Genomic DNA, 21,076 nt, shown 5'->3' on the forward strand with positions numbered 1-21,076 from the left:
TTCTGGCAAGCAAAATCTATGGGGAACCGTGTGATTCACTTAATGACCACGTGGTTCGCTTAACGGCCACAGTGATTCACTTAATGACCACATGGTTCACTTAACAGCCACAGTGATTCACTTAATGACTGCTGCAAAAAAGGTTGTAAAATCAGGTTGGATTCACTTAATGACCGCTTTGCTTAGCAACCAAAATTCCAGTCCCAATTGTGGTCTTTAAGCAAGGACTACCTGTATCTGTTTTCCTCCAGCAGCCCAAGGTGCCACATTCCACCAGAACCTGCTCCAGATCCAGGGAGGTTCACAGGATCTCAGGCTGGTTCCCTGAAATGCAAGCATTGCCACGGGGGCAGAAATGATGCAAACAATCACAGGCGCTGGAGGAGATTCATGATCCGAATGGAGGGTGCATTGAAGTCGGGCCCTGGGAAGAGGTCTGAGCATCAGCCATGTTTTGAAAGGGGTCCGGTCATCTGCCCCCTCCCCAAATGCAGGCTGTGACCTGCCACCTCTCAGTGAGAAATGCTTGCCTTTTAGGATGTGTTGGGAGGACCGTCCTTTTCATCAAATGCATGTTTCTTCTTGCTGGGGGAGGCAATAACATCAGTATATCATTAACTCGTGAAGAAAAGGGGCCGTAAAGGGGCACCTTCGCCCGCACCCCGCTGGGGTCTGCTTGGAGCACAATATCCCAGCGACCAGGAGATTAAGCGAAAGAGAAAAGCGAAAGTGCTTTTCACGATTCACACGCCCTTTCGATTGTTTTATTAAACCGTTTGAATAGAGATTTCCCTTTCGCTGGCGACAGGGCCCGGCCGATGCATAGTTCTAGGTTGCTATGACTTAGCTGGGTCTTGCTAATCAGTGGCAAAGGCAAACTTCATATAAAATATCTCCGGCCATTGTTGGCTTAACGCACCGTGACACTCCCATCACAAAAAGGGGATTCATTCACCCCAGCAGGTAATAAGGGCCAACTTTCCAACCCCTCCAAGCTCCGTTGTCCTACGGAGTCAAGCTGGGCCAGATGAAATCTTGCATTTCAGGCTCAGGTGGGCTGGGGTGGAAATCCTGTCCTTAGCCAACCCGGCCGATCTCAGGAAGGGATGTTCTCTACGGAGGGAGAGGAGGCAGGAACATTTTTGTTGGGGTTGTGTTCATTTGGTTTTAAGTTAATGAGAAGACACCCCCCACCCCACCTCTACTTTCTGGGGTAATCAGATCAAACTAGACCAGTGTTCCTCAGCAACTTTAAGATGCGTGGACTTCAACTCCCAGAATTCCCCAGCCAGCACGCTTTAAGATGCGTGGACTTCAACTCCCAGAATTCCCCAGCCAGCACGCTTTAAGATGCGTGGACTTCAACTCCCAGAATTCCCCAGCCAGCACGCTTTAAGATGCGTGGACTTCAACTCCCAGAATTCTCCAGCCAGCACGCTTTAAGATGTATAGACTTCAACTTCAATGGCTGGCTGGGGAATTCTGGGAGTTGAAGTCCAGCCATCTTCAAGTTGCCAAGGTCGAGAAACGCTGGACTAGATGACAGCTTTATCATGAGGAAAATCATGGAGGAAAATTTGCAGCGGTTGTTCTGCTCAATCTCATTTCTTGGGGTAGAATTCTGTCTACTCAGCATTAGAGAACTGAGAAAACAAGAGGAAGTCCTTCCAAGTCCTGCCCTGTGGCCAGATGCCCCATCCTTTCAAACGATCAAGTGGAGGAGGAGATGACCAGCCATTAACGCTCCCTTGCAAAAGGGATGGATGCGACGGGTAACCAGTTTGGTATGGTGGCTAGTGCGTTGGGCTGGGAAGCAGAAAACTCGGTTTCAAGGCCACCATCAGCCGTGATGAACCCATGGGGTAATGGAAAGTCAGTCATTCCCTCTCGGCCCAACCTACCTCGCAAGGTGGTTGTTGAGGGAAAATGGTGGACCAGAAGGGGAGGGGGAATGATCCTGAACATTATCCATGGCCTTCCCAGCTGAGCCAGGGTTGGAAATCAGAGCTCCTGAATTGCAGTTTTTCTCGGGATCACAACATGATCTAATTGCTTGTGACAATTTTATCTAGGCAGCTGCCACAAGCAGCAGTTCCTACTGATGCAGGAGCCAAGCTGTGCACTGTGATGGCATGCAAAGAGTCAGTTCTAGGCTTACTGGGGGGGAAAAGTCACTTTCACGGCAAAAGTGGACGACATGTACCATATACATACATACATTCATATATGACTGATAGTTCTTATGTAGATAAAAGACAAATATAAAGTAATAATATCTAAAGAAAAAGAAAGAAAGAGTGCAAAAAGCGAAACAGTAGAAGAAAAAGAGAAAGGAAGAAAGAGAAAGAAAGAATTGAAGAAACAAGAGCTAGAAAAAATAAGCAACTTCCGACCTTCTTTTCAACAGTTATAAACAAACTCATTGTCCCTCTTCCCTCTTTAATATGACACAATCCCTTCCGTTTCTCATTCAGTCCTTTCTTAATCACCAAATCCAGAGATCATTATTTCACTTTTTTTCCATTTTCAGCAAAAAGTTCATACATGTTGCCCGTCTTTTATAAAAGGACTTGTCGTTTTGTCCTGACCAAGCAGGTCAGTTTTGCCATTTCTGCTATCTTCACCATCCATTCCTCCTCCGTGGGTGTTTTGGCACGTAATAATGGCATAGACCTGAATTTATGAACGCTCACCCACCAGATTTTCCCCCTAGGAAAGGTTCAATTGCAAGAACGCCATGCGCACTCCCAATCTTCTGTTCCTAGACATTTTTTCTCCAATGACTTGGAGCAGCGTATTGCATAGCTTCTCAAAGCGTGTTTGAAAATGCCTCTCTTGTGAAAATTGAAAGGTTCAGCATGGCCCGTCATGGAGGAGTGGACAGAATTTGCTGAGATGGACAAACTGACCTCTTTGATTAGAGCAGTGTTTCTCAACCTTGGCCGCTTGAAGATACGTGGACTTCAACTCCCAGAATTCCCCAGCCAGCACTGGCTGGGGAATTCTGGGAGTTGGCTGGCTGGGGAATTCTGGGAGTTGAAGTCCACGTATCTTCAAGTGGCCAAGGTTGAGAAACACTGGATTAGACAAAGGTCCTTATTGACATTCATCAATGACTGGAAACACATTATGGACTTCTTGTGTAAGAAAGAAAAGGATTTTGTGACTTATAGTTTTGGTGATTAGAAAGGTTATAGAAAGAAGGGAATTATGATGAAATTGGAGAGAGTGGTTTGATTAGAATTGTATGTATAACTGCCAAGAGGAAGATCAGAAGCAATAGATAGATAGATAGATAGATAGATAGATAGATAGATAGATAGATAGATAGATAGATGATAGATACATAGATAGATAGATAGATAGATAGATAGATAGATAGATAGATACTGTAGATATTCCATGTTTTCTGTTCTTTTCTGTTCTTTCTGTTCTTTTTTCTATCCTCTTTTCTCTTTGTTTTTCCCTTTCCTTTCTTTTTCTTTTTCACATTTATTTCACTATTTATTTTTTCTTTCTTTCAATGTATTTCTTATTCTTTATGTAAAAGTCTTTAATCAAAACTCTTTTTAAAAAAGGAAAGAAAATGCCTCTCTTTCCCAACTGTGCAATGCACAAAGTTGGTGGCATGTTGGCAGGTCAGGTTTTGTGAGAAAAGAAAAAAAATGTTGGGTAGGGCCTGTCTCCTCGTCCGGGGCCTGGCCAAGGGCTGGCAGGAAGATTGGTGAGCTAAGAGACAAGGAAATCAGTGTCCTACTTTACAGAGGAGATGTCTGTAAAAAGAGCCATGAAAAATTGAAAGATAAAGATCCTTAAGACAGGCAAATCAAGCAGCTTGAGGTTGTCCCTGGTCACAATCTTCCACACCGTGATAAGATGCATTTCTACTATTGTAAATGAAACCAATTATTTCTCATTTTTCGTCTGTACATATAAGTAAGCATGCTCAATGTTACCCAGACTTCCCCTGTCTCTTCTACTGTGCTGGCATTTAAATCTCTTCTCTCAGCAATAAGTGCCAGAAGCAGCATTTTAAACTAAAGCCCTAAATAGACTGGATGTCGCACTCCACACTTCCCATTGCAGCCTATCCGACGCATGGTTGATGCTCTCAGAATAAGAAATTTGGGGGTGGGGGGTGGGCCTCTAGCTCTGCAGTTTGATAGGCCACCCCCTGAAGCTAGTGGTCCCTTCCTTTGTTTGCCCCCCTCCCCAAAGTTTTACAAATTTGCAGCTGTCTTTTAAACCTTTCTGTTTGAGGCTGGCTCTCAAGAAAGGGTTGGAGAAGAAGATTGGATTAGATTGGATTATTCAAAATAATAATTGGATTATTCAAAAATAAAGATCAGATTAGATTAGATTAGATTAGATTAGATTAGATTAGATTAGATTATTCAAAATAGAGATTAGACAAGGCTAGACTATAGACTACATTAGATGATCTGCTGCAGTGTTGCTCAACTTTGGCAACTTTAAGATATGTGGACTTCAACTCCCAGAATTCCCCAGTCCACATACCTTAAAGTTACTAAAGTTGAGAAACACTGGTCTATTGTATGATAAGACAATTTCCTATGTTAAATGAATGCTTGATGTGCATGGGGTTAATTAGAATCCATTGATTACTATTCACTCACAAAGGCCTGAGAACCAGGGACTAGTTGTGTGATCTCCATGGCTAAACCTTCACTAGGGAATAGTCTTCTCCTAGAATCGTTGTGGTCTTGACCCTGTTCTCCTTTTGCAAATCTTTAAAAACCTGCTTCTTCCTAGAACCGCCCAGACCAGGGTGGATTATGATCCTCTTCCTGATACTGGATTTTTGCTTTACAACTGAAGTTGGGATTTGTTCTGATCTCTTATACACACACACACACACACCATTGGTTGGTTGATTCTCATGTTTCTTAGCCTGTTGTCCCTAATCCTGATATTGATTGATTGATTGAATTTGATTTTGATTTAATGCACGACCTGACTAGAGTTGCCTTGGTGACTCAGAGAGCAGGCAAGTTGATGAAGTAAATAAGAAATAAATAAAAATATTCTGCAGGCTTCAGTGGGATTTGCAGTCACACGGTACAGAGATGGCCATGGTGTCCATGGAGAACAAGGGGTCAGGGCTAATGACGAGAGCAGCATTGCCTCATTGCAGAGTTGTTTATCTGTGTTGTGACGTCACGCGCATGTAAGAAAGGGGTCGAGCATGCATCGTATCAGTTCAACCCTGCTGATGCCTCCAATCCTCCAGATGCCTCTGGAGAAGGCCGTCAATCTAGACAGCCTTGAAGGAAGACCATCCCTGTAAATTAATGGAGGAGAAGCGTGCCATGATACAGAACTCCTCCAGGATCAGAGGCCTGCTCTTCCATGTCAGATGCTCCAAAACAGGAACAAGAGGTGCAATTGTATCTGTAGGCTGGTTTGGAAGCAACCCAAAGTTTGAAGTTGGCCAGCGCCACAACAAGATCAGCCTTTGATCTGAAGCTGTACGACTCACTGTGTTCTTAAACACTTGCTATGTTGCCTCAGTAACCCAAACACATGTTCCACCTTCAGTGAACCATCTACATGTTTTCTTGGCAGGGATCTTGGCTTTAATAACTTTCCTGCAATTATTAAATGGGTTATTTATCTGAGGCAAGAATCAGGTGCCCTGAGGATGATTTCATACATTCAAACATGACAAGGCCTTATCAAAGAAGCTTCAACGGGGCTCTGAAACCCAACCGAGAATTGAAGGGGGTGCCCGGCAGAAGCTTGAAGTCTACGCAAGCCGGTCCAGACATTCAGTCGGTGTGTCCGAAAGCATCTCCCGTGTTCAGAGTTGCATTTCATGAGCTACCAGATGTTTCCAGCAGTTGCCCATCTTTTGAAAGACAGCCACTGTGAGACAAAGGATGTTTTTTTTTTTCATGGTCCAAATCGACACACAAAGCATTCAATCATAACCTTGGGTTTTGAGCATTTGATAAAAATTCTCCTGATCATGGCCAAACTTATAATGGTGGACCGGTGTTAACATGATGGACAACTCGCAGGACTGGGGTGGCCTCAATGGCCCAAAGGCAGCCACCATCTTGACTTCTTTGACCCCCTCCCTTTCTGCAGACGACCTCGCTAAGGATTTTTTTTTTAATTACCCAAATGCTCAAAGCAACAATCTGTTCCTACATCTCCCACCGATACATGGGCTGTGAAATCATGGAGGTACATGGAAAATTTCCTCCCCTAGAGACCGCTGCCTCTTGGGGCAAAGGGGAGAGAGAGGGGGACTATTTTTAAAAAATAATTGTTTATGATTTCAGAGGAACATGTCGTTCAGTAATCAAAACTATTAAACCTTGGCAAGGCACCAGGCTGAAATGGAGATTGTCCCAGGAAAAGAAGAGAAATAAAAAGCTTTGGAAGTCTTTAGTGTGCCTGTAATTTATGGGGAATGCCGCTAATGTGTGGGAAGGTATGCCTAAAGGCTGGAAGGGTGTAAAACAAGATGGGAGATGTAATCACCGTGCTTGGAACGCTGCTTTTGGCAAAAATATTGGGAACGTTGGAAACCAAATATTGATTCTGAATTGCTTTTTTGCTGGGGGGTTTTTTGAACGCTCAGCTCACCAAAGCAAATGTCTGCCTAGATAGGTCCCACTGGAGACAATCTCCAGGTCTGGCAACTCAAAGCTTTCTCCCAAATTTGTGGGAGCTGGTATCGGCATTGTTGTTCTGCATGACCCCTGGTGTCCCTGTTTTGCTATTTTTAGTATACAGGTAGTCCTCGACTTACAATCACAATTGGGATTGGAACTTCCGTTGCTAAGCAAGGCGGTTGTTAAGTGAGTCACACCCACTTTTACAACCATTTTTGCCACGGTCATTAAGTGAATCACTGCAATTGATAAGCAAATCACCGCAGCCATTAAGTGACTCTGGTTTCCACTAATGACTTCGTTTGTCAGAAGCCGGATGGGAAGGTTGAAAATGGTGATCACATGATCCCAGACCGCCACAACTGTCATAAGTGCAAGCCAGTTGCCAAGCACCTGAATTTTGGTCATGAGTGTGGTACTCTTGTAATGACAATTATATTCCTGAAATTTCTAAAGCAGATTAAGAACATACGAACTGTGCTAAGTGCAGTATTTTCTTAAATAATACTAGTGTTAAAACAGTCTTGCTAATTGAGTCAGAAAATCTTGGCAAAATTGGTATATCCTGGTCAAGCGGGATTTAAATTAATCATAAAACCTGTTGCCCTAAGTTATAAGAGGTGGATTCTGCTTAATTATTATATTGGAAGGAGAGAAGGCTTTGGATAACACCTATCTGCAATACTTCTTTTCCCCCTTAAATTGAGGGATGTTTAAAATGGATTGACTCCTTTATTCTCCCAAAACACAACTGAGGAATAATAGGATTTTAGCCATGGTTATCTTATACTCATTTCTCTTTATTGTCTGACTCATGTTAGAACATCAAGATTTATCATTTGGTGCACGCAGGTAAAACAAATGGGCTGTTTATGAACAATATATGGATCAAGCTGAATTTTCCAAACCAGACATAACAGGATTAATTGAAGGCTTGGGGCCCTTTTATCAAGTACTGTTAATTAATTGATCCATTCTGGGGTTATTAAGTTGTCAAATTTGTGGGTTGTTATACCTGGGCAGTTCTGAGAGTGCCTGAAAGCACTCGGGCTGAGGATGTTTGCCGAAAGATCACAGATGATTGAACTGAATTTAAATAAACAGTCAATCCTTGATTTGGTAGATTCCCACTTAGCAATCTTAGATATCTACTTTTAGACCTCACCCTCAAATAACAGAAAAGTCCACTGTTTGGTAAGTTCATTCAGAGAATTCTAAATAAAGGCCTAGATTTGGATTTTACAGTCCTCCCTTCCCACCAGCTGGTTATTCAATCAAGGCTTTACTGTGTTACTATTAAACACAGTAAAATATTCTGATAAATAGACCTCACTTAAACTTGAGTATTTGGAGGGGTTTTTAAAAGGATATTTGCCGTGCGGTCACTAAACGAATGGTTGTTAAGCGAGGATTACCTGTGGTCTCTCTGTCTTGTATGTTCATTTTTGCATTTTTTTATGGTTCCCCAGGATTTGCTTATACTCGAAAGGGGGGGACAAAAGAGCCTCCAAATTTGCCATCCCCTCTGGCTTCCGCTGGCCCTTTTCCATGCCGAGCCTCTGCTTGAAAACATTTCACGAGAAGCAATATTAGGGCAAGATACTTGAGTGAAAGAAGAGGGCCTCCTTGATTCACATAACTTACTTCATTTGCCGAAAGCCAGCCTTCAACTCTCCCCTACCAATTCATCCCAGATCTCTGCAGGGGGAATCCCAACGGTGGCTTGGGTCGCGCAGTTGCAGCCGCCATCTTTTTTGACCCCACCCCGGTCCTGACCCGGCCTAAACCCAACTCCAGCCCAACCCCTGGGCTGATGTCCTCCATCATGTTCCCTCCATCCCAACTTCCAAACATCGTCAGTGTGGCTTTTCTCAGATGGAACTGCATCTGGTCTGGAGGGTGATGAAGACACCTCATCTTCTGGAGAGAAGGAGCAGAGGGAGTGGTCCGTTGCCCTCTTGGCCAGCTTGCCATTTTTCTACCTCAGATGAGGTAGGCCTGGCAGGGAGGGCCTGAAGAAGGTGACTTCTGCTGGTCCTAAAGCCTATGCAGACCCCGAATCTTGTCCTCTGGGGTGACGAGGCACCAACTTGCGAACAAACGGATTGGAGGTGGCGTCATAAAAGCGTCTGGAGGTGCAAGACGTTCTCCTCCTCTGGTAGGTCTCATAGGGGGACCTTCGTCTGCAACTCTCCTGCCTCATGGTATTCCCGCGGGGTCATTAGAGCTGGATTTGGCCCCCTCCGCAAAAGGACGAAGACAAGAGGCTCTGAATGGCTTACAACGTTTGAAAAAGGCCGTAAGATCCTTAATCCTAAAAAGGAAAGATAATTACACCACCCAAAATCTGCAGTAACCTCTTTGAAATCACTTGCTGCATATTGCAAGAAATACCCAAATATTAAAAATGAAAATCCCCCGTAAGTCTGAAAGTTTCATCCAGTCTGGAGTCTGACTGACGCCTCTCTGTATGATTCACTGATTTACCTCTAGCGGGAGTGGGTGATATAGTTACGATTTAATACAGGTAGTCCTCACTTAACGACCACAAGTGGGACCAGAATTTCAGTTGCTAAGTGAAGCAGTCATTAAGCGAATCCGACCCGATTTTACAACCTTTTTTGCAGCAGTCGTTAAGCAAATCTCCACAGTTGTTAAGCAAACCACATGGTTGTTAAGCAAATCACACGATTCCCCATTGATTTTGCTTGCCAGAAGCTGGCTGGGAAGGTCAAAAGTGGCAGTCACATGACCCTTGAATGCTGCCACAGTCATAAATGCAAACCGGTTGCCAAGTGCCCAAATCACGATCATGTGACCGGGGGATGCTGCAACGGTCATAAGTGTGAGGACTGGTTGCAAGTCAGTTTTACCAGCACTGTCGTAAGTCCGAACCATCACTAAACGAATGGATATTAAGTGAGGACTACCTGTACCCTGAACTGGGTGTGATTCGCTGCTTCCAGGATAAGCACAGAGGTGCAGCAGCTCTGAACTCCCCTGCAAGGGATACTCCTTGCAACATGAATATTGGCCCTACCTGCTGGGGATTATGCGAGTTGAAGTCCAACATAACTCGAGGGCCTGAGGTTAGGGAGGATTGCTTAGCTCTCCACGAAACCTGTCTAACAGCCTTTTGGAGTTGGCTAGGATTAAGCAAGCATTTCCTGCTTCTCTACCTCATTAATTGCTTGCTTCCTGAATTAATCCATTCGGGGGTTCACATGATCCATGGAACCCTACACTAACCAAACAGACTGGGCTGAACGCTAACCAGGTTTTGCAGGTATTCTGAACGCAGCCACCAGAACCCTAACTGATGTGCTTCCGATGCGATGTCAACACAGGCAGGGGATAACTTTAGCGCTGTATGGCAACCTGCTTTGGGTTTTACTTTGTGGTGCGCGTTTTTAGCCTAGCTCTTGTGGGGGAAGAACCAACGGCATGAAACAAAAATAAATACAAATGGAAGTTTTTTTGTAATTACTGCAGCTCAGGAGAGGTGAAGGGAAATCTCCTTTTCGTTGTCATCAGCCTTAAAGGGCTGTCGCTGGATGATCAAATGTCCAGCATGGTTATCGAACAGCTTTCTGTGCTCTTAAGCAGATGGCTGGGTGCATAAATCGGTGTTTCTCAATCTCAGCAACTTCATGATGGGTGGACTTCGATTCCCAAAATTCCCCAGCCAGCATGAAGTCCCCACCATCTTAGTTGCCAGCTTTGAATAACATGGCGCTACAGCTTTGGGAGGCTAGTAATTGCCCAAGGAGGCCAAATATGAACACTGGTCAAAGAGGACCCATTCTGTGTCGAATCCGAGAATTTTGGGAGTTGAAGTCCATACATCTTAAAGTGGCTGAGGTTGAGAAGCACTGGCATAAATGAATTAATCATATAGGACCTGAGTCTGGCAGGTTTCCAACATGGCAGAACATCTAAGAATCCTGAAAGACTGTTTTTAGAAGAAGCCAGCTAGACCTTTCTCTGTGGGCCTTTTTATACATAATGGGCCTGACGAGCTTTGCCTGGCAGTTCCACTGGCACATCTGGACATGATAAGAGCTGCCTTTCCACTTATTTCAGGGCAGACATGCCCCTTCTGGCCATCCTCCAGATGTGTGGCCTTCAACTCCCAGAATTCTTGAAAAGAAAATCCTGGGAGCTGATCTTCCCACATCAGGCAAGGTACTTCGGAGTCCAGCTACGTTAGAAATCCTGCCAGAAATTCAAATGCCAGCTAACTTTGAGCACCGCACCAGGAAGATCAAAACAAAGGGGGTTTTAGGGGAATGCCCCTAGAGGGTTCTGCCAGAGCAGCATTTTTCAAACTTGGCCACTTTAAGGTGGGTGGACTTCAACTCCCAGTATTCCCCAGCCAGCATGAAGTTGAAGGCCACCCATCTTAAAGTGGCCAACTTTGAAAAACACGGTGCTGCAGCGTCGGGAGCCTAGCCGTTGCCCAAGAGGCCAAATATGGACACTGGTCAAGGAGGTCCCATTTTGTGCTGTAGAGCAGGGTTCTTTTGGCAACTCTAAGCTGTGCGGACTTCAACTCCCAGAATTCCCCAGCCAGCAAAGCTGGCTGGGGAATTCTGGGAGTTGTAGTCCGCACAGCTTAGAGTTGCCAAGGTTGAGGAACCGTTCTGCAGAGATTCTTCAGAGCAGATTAATTTCTCTTCCAAGATCTTTCTCTTCCAAGGAGACCTACTGGTACCCTTTTCTTGGGGGCTTCTAGCTCCAAAAACCTTCAAGGAACAAAGCTTTCACCAACACCTTTGACTGATTGATTGATTGATTGATTGATTGATTGATTGATTGATTGATTGATAGAGTGATTGATTGATTGACTGATTGATTGATTGATTGATTGATTGATTGATTGACTGATTGATAACAAGTCATTTTTGACTCCTAGTGACCACATAGATAGGTCTTCTCCATGACGATCTATCCCTAAGCTGGTCCTTCAGCTCTTCCAAGGGTGCCCCCATTGCCGCCATAACTGAGTCCCTCCACCTTGCTGCTGGCCGTCCTGTTCTTCTCTTTCCTCCCACCTTTCCCAGACACATCCAATTGCACCTACAGGGTTCCTCAAAGCCAGCCTTTCTCAACCTTGGAGGAACCCTTGAAATATTTTCCAGGCCTGGGGGAGCCCCTGCACATTCAGGCTCCAATAGAGGCCAGAAGTGACAAAATTATTCTATTTGTTTCATGGGTAGGCCTATAGATATGCACTAGCCATGTTCCTAAACGGAAAATACAGAATGACACTTACCTCTTGAATGGGAAGCTGCCCGAATCTGAAATAATTTTTTAAATAAATCGTGATCTCCCAGGGAACCCCGAGGGACCTCTCGCGGAACCCGGGGGTGCCACGGAATCCTGGGGGAGACACCCTGCTCAAAGCCTTGCATTTCCTAGAGGGGGGCTTTGATGTGCAGGGAGGGGAGTCTGCCAAACGCAGAGGCTTTGTGCACCCTTGTTTCAAAAGCTCTGCCTTCCCACATCCTTCGGCCCACCCCCACGCCCACCCCCAGCCAGCCAGCCAGCCTTCCAGAAGGCCTTCTTCCAACATCTCAAGTCGTGACCTGCTGGTTGCTCTGCTGCACCTCTCGAAAACCACCCAGGCTGGCTAACGAATATGCCCCCAGCATTCTCCTCTCTTATCTCTGTCAAAGCGCTTACATTTTTATATGGCATCTTAATAACCCCTCACTTCCATTATAAGTGCGTGCTGCTCATCCTGTTTCTCTCTTCTTCCCCCGTCCACAAAGCCTGAGGCACGTTCACTGGAGCTCAGAAGGGTCAGGTCTGCTCTTAACCATCAGGGGCAGGGAAGGTGAGAAGCTGGACGATCTTGAGATGCTGGGGGTGGGCTCCCTCTCATGTTCCCCTCCCCTCCTCAAAGCCACAAGGAAGGAAAGCTCGTTTCACAGATCTGCTGATGGTGCCAGCAAGCAGGCTCCAAATCTGAATCCCCAAATTGGACTTTCTACTGGTATGTCGCTCTAGAGCAGTGTTTCTCAGCCTTGGCAGCTTTAAGGTATGTGGACCTCAACTCCCAGAATTCCCCAGCCAGCCATGCTGGCTGGGGGATTCTGGGAGTTGAGGTCCACATACCTTAAAGCTGCCAAGGCTGGGAAACACTGCTCTAGAAGGCTGTAATTCATTTCCAGCTTCTACGGTATAAATGCAAACAAGAGAATGAACAGCCCCAGAAGTGGTGACTTGTGGACCGGGCGAGCACTACAGGCAGGAGTGTCTGCAGAGTGTCGTACAAAAAGGGGACGGCCATAGCAGTGTGATCAAAGCACCACCTGTTTTTTGGACCACACCTGCCCAGGTCCACCACAAGCAGGTGTGCAAGTTGTGCACTGCACAAAGGCACCATGACGGGGGGGAGGGGGCGTTTGGGTGTGCAAACAATGGGAATAGTAGGGGAAGAAGCCCGTCCCATTACTACTCTGCGCATCTGCGCATGAGCTGGAGAAGAAAAGGGAGACCAAAGCATTAGGAAGCCACAGCTGCCACATGATGCACAAAGGTGCCTTACAAGTCAGCAGGGCTCCTGACTCTGCACACCCTGCTTGCCCAGAGGAAAATGGGCGGGGGGAGTTTCAAACTCTGGGCCAAATTTTGTTGTTGTTGTTTATTCGTTTAGTCGCTTCCGACTCTTCGTGACTTCATGGACCAGCCCACGCCAGAGCTTCCTGTCGGTCGTCAACACCCCCAGCTCCCCCAGGGACGGGTCCGTCACCTCTAGAATGTCATCCATTCACCTTGCCCTTGGTTGCCCCCTCTTCCTTTTGCCCTCCACTCTCCCCAGCATCAGCATCTTCTCCAGGGTGTCCTGTCTTCTCATTATGTGGCAAAATACAAAAAGTATTTCAGTTTTGCCTTTGATATCATTCCCTCCAGTGAGCAGTCTGGCTTTATTTCCTGGAGGATGGACTGGTTTGATCTTCTTGCAGTCCAAGGCACTCTCAGGATTTTCCTCCCACACCACAGTTCAAAAGCATCGATCTTCCTTCGCTCAGCCTTCCTTATGGTCCAGCTCTCGCAGCCATACGTTACTACAGGGAACACCATTGCTTTAACTATGCAGACCTTTGTTGTCAGTGTGATGTCTCTGCTTTTGACTATTTGATCGAGATTTGTCATTGCTCTTCTCCCAAGGATTAAGCGTCTTCTGATTTCCTGACTGCAGTCAGCATCTGCAGTAATCTTCACACCTAGAAATGCAAAGTCTTTCACTGCCTCTACGTTTTCTCCCTCTATTTGCCAGTTATCAATCAAGCTGGTTGCCATAATCTTGGTTTTTTTTAGGTTTAGTTGCAAGCCAGCTTTTGCACTTTCTTTCACCTTCATCATAAGGCTCCTCAGTTCCTCTTCGCTTTCAGCCATCAAAGTGGTATCATCTGCGGGGCCAAATTTAGAGTTGGTCAAAATCTAAGTCCATTCTACTGGCTGCCTTCAAGTCCAGCAAGACAGAATCAAAGCTGTATTTTGAGAGCTTCATTTTCTAAAGCTTTGGTAGAAGGATATCCATGCCCTCAAACACTGGGTTAAAGAGGGAACCACAGGCTTCCTGTGCAGAGGGGGTACAACTCCATCAACGCGGCTGAGAAATGCTCAGCTTCCCCCAGTAAAAGCACAAATGTGCCCAGATTTTCAATGCCACTCAAAGCAATGTGCATTGTCATAAAGCAGGGTTTCTCAGCCAGGGTTCCGCGGCACCCTAGGTTTCCGCAAGAGGTCACTAGGGGTTCCCTGGGAGGTCACGATTAATTTAAAAAATTATTTCAAATTCAGGCAACTTCATGTTAAAGAGGTAAGTTTCATTCTTTATTTTCAGTTTAAGAACACTGTTCATGCAGATATCCAGGCCTACCCATGAAACAAATACAATAATTTTGTCACTTCTGGCCTCTAACTGAGCCTGAATGCGCAGGGGTTCCCTGAGGCTTGAAAAATATTTCAAGGGTTCCTCCAGGGTCAAAAGGTTGAGAAAGTCATAAAGGGATGGAGAATTAATATTTCTCTTTCTTTGTAGCCTGGTATTTTTAAGGTCGTCATCATCATCATCATCATCTGCCTTTTTTATTACATAAGAACAACTTAAAACACTAAAAAAATTGGTAAAGATAAAAACCCTCTTGAGCTGAGCTTGAATCTTGCGGGTGACAGCCCTGCCGTTTTCTTGGCAGCCTTTTGGAAGGGCCTTGCGATTGGCTGCTTCAAAGGTATATAATTTCCTAGACCAGAGTTTTCAAACTTTTTCAGGCCGCAGAACCTGGTGGTTAAAAAATATATATCCTGGGATCCCTGCTCAAGAGGCGGAGCTCTAGTGATAGAAAATTGGTTGTGTTCGAGTGAAAGGTTTTTGTTTTTTTTTGCCTCTTACAGAACCCCATCAAAAACTCTGTTCTAGGTCACCCTACTGCAGTTGAAGTCCACTCATCTTAAAGTTGCCAAGGTTAAGAAACACTGTCCTACAGCCTTTGCATTTCTCGGTGTCTCCAGTGGAAGTAGATCCATTCCTCCTTCACTCTTAGGAGATCAGCCAAGGTCAGCTTGGATTTTGGCCACCAAGTTGGGCAAATCAATCTCCTTCAAGTTAAGCTTGAATCCTGATGCCTTTATAGGCACAACCAAGTCCTTCTCTTGGCAACCGCACAGAAATGATTTGCCACTGCCGTTGTGTGGGAGTTTGTTTGACTGCCGAGCATTTCCTGGTGGTCTCCCATCCAGGTCCAACACAGAGATCAGCCAAAGCGGGCCTGGTGTTGCCATCTGACGCAGCTTCCCAGCCAATTTTTTCCCTTAGACTTGACAATTCTCTCTTTTTCCTATTATATCAGTTAAAGACGCATGCTACATTCTTAAGAAAGAAACCAGAGTACGTAACTTTTACCTTCCATTTGCTTTCAGTGTGAGTTTAAGGCAATGTCTGAACAGGACTTTGTGGGTTAGGATTTTTAAGAGTGAAGATATCCTTCAGGGGGAGATGGATTTATCCTTGGCCAGATTCATAAGCGGATGCTTGCCCACGCCATCTCATCGAGACATTGCTGCTGTGTGTGAATGGATCCATCCTAGAGAATGAGCTGGTTTATTTAATACAAAATCAGATTTTTAAAAATCATGCTTTGTTAAACAAGTGGTCGTGGTCTGGCTCAGACATAAGTCACAATGGTTGTGTCACATTCACTAAGGCCAAACTAGCTACCGCCGTTACAGTTAAGCATGTAGGATGTGTGTGGATTTTCTCATGGAACACATGCCTGAGATGGTATGATTAAAACAAAAATCCTTATTTCTGGAAGCTTCGGGACTTTGAAGAGGCTGTGGACGTGCAACCTTTAACGCAAACGTTGGGAATGGCCTGCTAAGGTAGCATATTTGGATTTTGGTTTATCTTTCCCCAGGTCTGAAAAGAACAGCCAGCGGGCAGGTGTGAATTTAAAGATAGCATAAAACTGCATTTCCAGTTTGGCTGATAAGTCAGGTCAGCCTCCTGGGGAATTTCCATCTCCTACCTTGGAACAGTGCATCGCTCCTGGACTATAAGAAGGACAGTTCCCCAAACTATTTTCCTATTAAGAACTTTTCAGATTATCAGAATTTTTTTACATCATCAGTTGCCCTCCATAGGTTTGCACAACACCAGCAGTCCCCAAAGAACCTAACCCAGGTTTAGCATGTTGAACAAATGCATTGGCCAGCTCTATAGCTGGTCTGGAGGGCAGGATGGAGACAAGGGCTAAAATGATAAGGAAGGAGGTTGAAGCTAGACATCAACAGGGATTTCCAGACTACAGTATATGAACTGTCAGCCTGTGGAGCAGGCTGCCACGTGAACTTGTGAATTCTCCTTTGCTGGAGATCTTCAAACAGAGGCTGGATGGTCATCTGTCAGAAATGTGAATCCTGGACAGAGCAGGGGGTTGGACTAGATCACCTCTATGGCACATTCCAACTCTGTGGCTCTGTGCTTCAGTCAAGGGACTTCAGTCAGCAGAAGCTCAGCAGTCACAGGATGCTTTAGATTTCTGTGCTCCGCAGGGGGCTGGACTAGATGACCTCTATGACGCCGGCCAACTCTAGGATTCTGAGATTCCTTCTTGCCTTCTTAACTCTATTGCCTGCTTTCTCGGCCAGGATGCCCCAAAGAGCAGCATTACACATTCTTCCAGACTAGATTCCGGTTTTAGAAAAAAGGTGAGCATCCCCACCACCAGTAGAGAACTCTGTTTCAGAACAGGTAGCGCCAGGCAGCCCATGGGATTTCCAAAAGGCCTAAGGGCTGCTCTGCGCATTTCCACGTCCTCTGACTTGTTCCTTGCTATAATCCCCAGCCAGAATGGACAACAGCCAATTGTTCAACGCACCTGAAGGTCAGCAGACTGGGAAGGTGGGCACTTGCAATGTTCTGCCAAGCCTCAGTGGTGGGCCACAGTGTTGTCTCTCTCCCCCCAGCTACCAGGGAGTCGGCCTTTGTCCACGCCATTGCTTCGGCGGGTGTGGCCTTTGCCGTGACGCGGTCCTGCGCGGAAGGGTCAGCCACCATCTGCGGCTGCGACACCCGCCACAAGGGTCCTCCCGGAGAAGGCTGGAAGTGGGGCGGCTGCAGCGAGGATGTGGAATTTGGGAGCATGGTTTCGCGGGAGTTCGCGGATGCGCGAGAAAACCGGCCGGACGCTCGCTCGGCCATGAACCGGCACAACAACGAAGCTGGACGGACGGTAAGGACGGTGTCCTCTGCTTTGCACTCCCTTAATGCTGTCCACAGTCAGTGATAAAGCTTCCTTCGGATGGAGATCGACACATAGGCGCATGTGTGCTGTTGTCCTGGCAGGGACACCAAAGCAGTAAATCCACTTCCAATACCTCTTGCCATCCAGGTTTGACTCTGCTTACCTTTGTGATCAGCCAAGGTTAGCTGCAGGCTGCTCCCTAGCTGGGCCTTCAGCGGAGTTCAAAGCAAAAAAAAAGAAATTATGGTCTGAAAATAAGCAATTGTTAAGTATTAATATTAGGATTAGGATTATTAACCTCGCTGCAACACAGCTGTTCTGCTGATACCTTTCACTTTACAAACCCATTTGGGGCAAAAAATGAAGCTGTGAACAGAGTTGGATGGTTTGCCCAGACAGACTGAGGAGTGGAAATTCAGTTAAGGGGTATTGGCTTTTATCCTGACTCATCTGAAGGGGCTATAGACCAGTGTTTCTCAACCTTGGCCGCTTTAAGATGTGTGGACTTCAACTCCCAAGTTCCCCAGCCAGCATGTAGACAATAAAGAAGATGATCTTGATTGTTCCCTAGGCAAAAGAGGCTGAAACATTTTTAAAGCCCAGAACGTCCAAGTAACATTCACAAGTGGCTCAGGCAGACACCTCCCTCATTCGCTGGAGTATAAGGAGGGGGGGAAGCTGCAGCACAGACTTGCAAGGTTCTAGTCTTATAGCCAATCTCAGTCAAAGTAGCTTAAGCCTTCTTGTAGAGTTAATTTCCTGGTCTGGTCTACCTAGCAGGGCTAACAGAGTCTGAGATACCCAGACCAGTTCTAATACTGATGCACATGGTCGACTAATGTTCTCCCTTCTCCTTCTCCCTCCCGCTCTGTTTTCTTTTTCTTTCCTCCTTTTCCAGTCCATCATAGACCACATGCACCTCAAATGCAAGTGCCATGGGTTGTCGGGCAGCTGTGAGGTCAAGACCTGCTGGTGGTCTCAACCAGACTTCCGGGCCATCGGAGACTACCTCAAAGATAAGTACGACAGCGCGTCGGAGATGGTGGTAGAGAAACACCGGGAGTCCCGCGGCTGGGTAGAAACGCTGCGACCCAAATACAATTTCTTCAAAGCGCCGACGGAGCGGGACCTGGTCTATTATGAGAACTCCCCAAACTTTTGCGAGCCGAATCCCGAAACCGGCTCATTTGGCACCCGGGACCGAATCTGCAACATCAGCTCCCACGGCATCGACGGGTGTGACCTCCTGTGCTGTGGCCGCGGACATAACACGAGGACTGAGAAGAGGAAGGAGAAGTGCCATTGTATCTTTCACTGGTGCTGCTACGTCAGCTGCCAGGAGTGCATAAGGATCTATGACGTTCACACATGCAAGTAAAAATGCGACCGCCCTCCCTTGTAGGGGGTGACCCAGAGGCGACTTTCTTTTAGTGGGGAAAAACGACTTCTTGAGATCGAATGGAAACAAACAGAGAGAGAGAGAGAGAGAAAGAGAAATGGGTGGGCTAGAATAGGTCTGATTTCTTCTTGATTGTCACATCTGGACGTTGACTTTGCAACCGCCATCAGCTGGAGAAATGGACAAACCAGTCCTTCGCTCTCCCTGTCGTTCTAGGAGAGGAGACGATTGTTCCTCTAACTAAACACAGAATTGGGCAAGGGATGCTCTGCAGCAGTCCCCTGGGGTGTCACCTCTTCCTTCTTTCAAACCATAAGGCCGGCCTCCTGTTCTTCAGTAACCGTTGGGCCTCTTCCTGAAACCTGGCCCGTTTGTGAATTCTGAGCACAGAAGACATTTCTACGCGAGGATCCTCCTGTTACGGGACCGCCTGTAAGCCAGGATTTCAACTGGTGGGTTCTGATGTATAGAATTGAAAGTGGTCCACAGGTCGGGGTCCATAAAGGCTCTCCCTTAACTTCTTGATGGAACTAAAAGGACTTGAAGATGACCCTTTGCTCTGTGGACCAGCCACGTGTTTCTCCCAAACTGGTTGATACAGTGTCTTGTAGCACATGGGAGGTGATGTTCCCAACCCACACTTCTGTCCTTTGAGGAGACAATCATGCTTGTATGGGATGCTGGACAAAATACAGACCCATGCACGCAGGCACACAGGCTGACCACATGTCAACAGTGTGCCGAACTCTCCTCGGCCTGGAATAGGTTTTGAGAATAAGGCACATTTTGTGGGTCTATTTCTCGTCAGGCCACAAGGAATGGTATCACGGCGGTGGACTCTTTAGCTAGCCTTGGACACTGCAGATCCAATGAACAGTTCCTTTGTGATCGATGCCTTACTGTATGGTTGAAACAATATTGTATTGTAGTGATTGAGAGAGGGGGAATCAGGCCCTTCTCGCTGAATATTCTTCATCTTCATCCAAGCCATGCAAGACATGAAATAAAATGTTGAATTGACGGTCATCACCATCACTTGGTGGGATTCTGATTCAAAGAAAAATGCCCTAAGGCTATGTGCCGATGGTCCCGTGTCTAAGTGCTTTTTCCACATTTTCACACCTTGGGTATTCAGAAAAGCAGCCACTTTATAACCTGTTCCTTTTTCATGCAGGTCACATTTTAGACGAAAACTCTTCCTCCTATCTACCCTAACAAGATCCTCCAACCTTGACTTTCCAGAGCAAAAGAATCCTTTCACATTGCTTGTCACATGAGCTGGGGTGGTGAGGCATTTGAAACGCTTTCCGAGATGTTCTCATTTTTCTTGCAGAAACATCCAGGGAGTTGGTTCTTGTCCTGTGCTGTCAGCCCCGCTAGGCAGACCAGATCAGGAAGTCAACTCCACTGGAAGGCTAAAACTACTTTGATTGAGATTAGCTAGACTAACAGAATCTTGCAAGTGTGATTGTCCTGTACCTCCTCCCCCTTCTTATACTTCAGTGAATGAGGGAGGTGTCTGTTTGAGCCACTTCTGAATGTTATCTCATTGTTCTGGACTTAAAAAATGTTTCAGCCCCTTTTTTGCACATTAGCATCAAGGTAATCTTCCTTACTCTCTGCATGCACACATGAATCTAAAAAGACTGGTGCAGTTGACAGGGCTGGGCCTTCACACTAAGCACCTGGATCTCTGAGGACAACGATATCTGTGTTTCTCCAAGCACTCAGCCCCCACCCAAGTCTTTTCAACCTAGCAGTATACTCCAAGTTGCGACTAGAGAGTGCCCAAGTGGGAAAAGTGTGTTGTTATGTGCCACACCACTCAAGAAGACCAACCGTTCCTCAGATATGAGGGGCATGGCCAGAATTTTTGATGGCCACGCACAAGAGATAAATACGGATGACTTCAGAGCATAGATCTGCTATGGAGTCCAAAGAAGTCCATCCAGTCTTCCCAAGTGTTCCTGGATAGTGTTTCTGCAAAGGCATCCAAGGGATCTGACAGTTTCTCAAAAAAAGACAAAAGCAGAGTTGCACACTCAGCGTGGAAGTTCTGCACCCTTGTGTCCATGCACATGGTGTCACAAGGCACCTACAAAAGGGTGGAGCTTGCATCGCAATGGTGGGGTGTTCCAGGGAGGGACCAATGTCCTTCAATGTCAACGTCAATATGGCTAAACACCATCTCCACAGGTGCATTGACCCAGGGAATGGCTAATTAATTGCCAGTCTGATTGCATAAATTGAATCCCAGGAACCAGGTGACAAGATCA

General features: G+C 46.1%; 1 protein-coding gene across 1 annotated transcript in view; it reads left to right on the top strand.

Moving 5' to 3' along the window:
- WNT3A (Wnt family member 3A) overlaps positions 1-18,779 on the top strand; it is a 76,960-nt gene extending 58,181 nt beyond the window's left edge. The window contains exons 3-4 of the mRNA XM_063301912.1: positions 17,124-17,389; positions 18,300-18,779. Coding sequence (XP_063157982.1) covers positions 17,124-17,389; positions 18,300-18,779 — 746 coding nt within the window. The remainder of the gene's footprint in view (positions 1-17,123; positions 17,390-18,299) is intronic.
- The last annotated feature ends 2,297 nt before the right edge of the window (positions 18,780-21,076 follow it).

The sequence above is a fragment of the Candoia aspera genome, chromosome 4 (assembly GCF_035149785.1).
Source record: "Candoia aspera isolate rCanAsp1 chromosome 4, rCanAsp1.hap2, whole genome shotgun sequence".
Lineage (NCBI taxonomy): Eukaryota > Metazoa > Chordata > Lepidosauria > Squamata > Boidae > Candoia > Candoia aspera.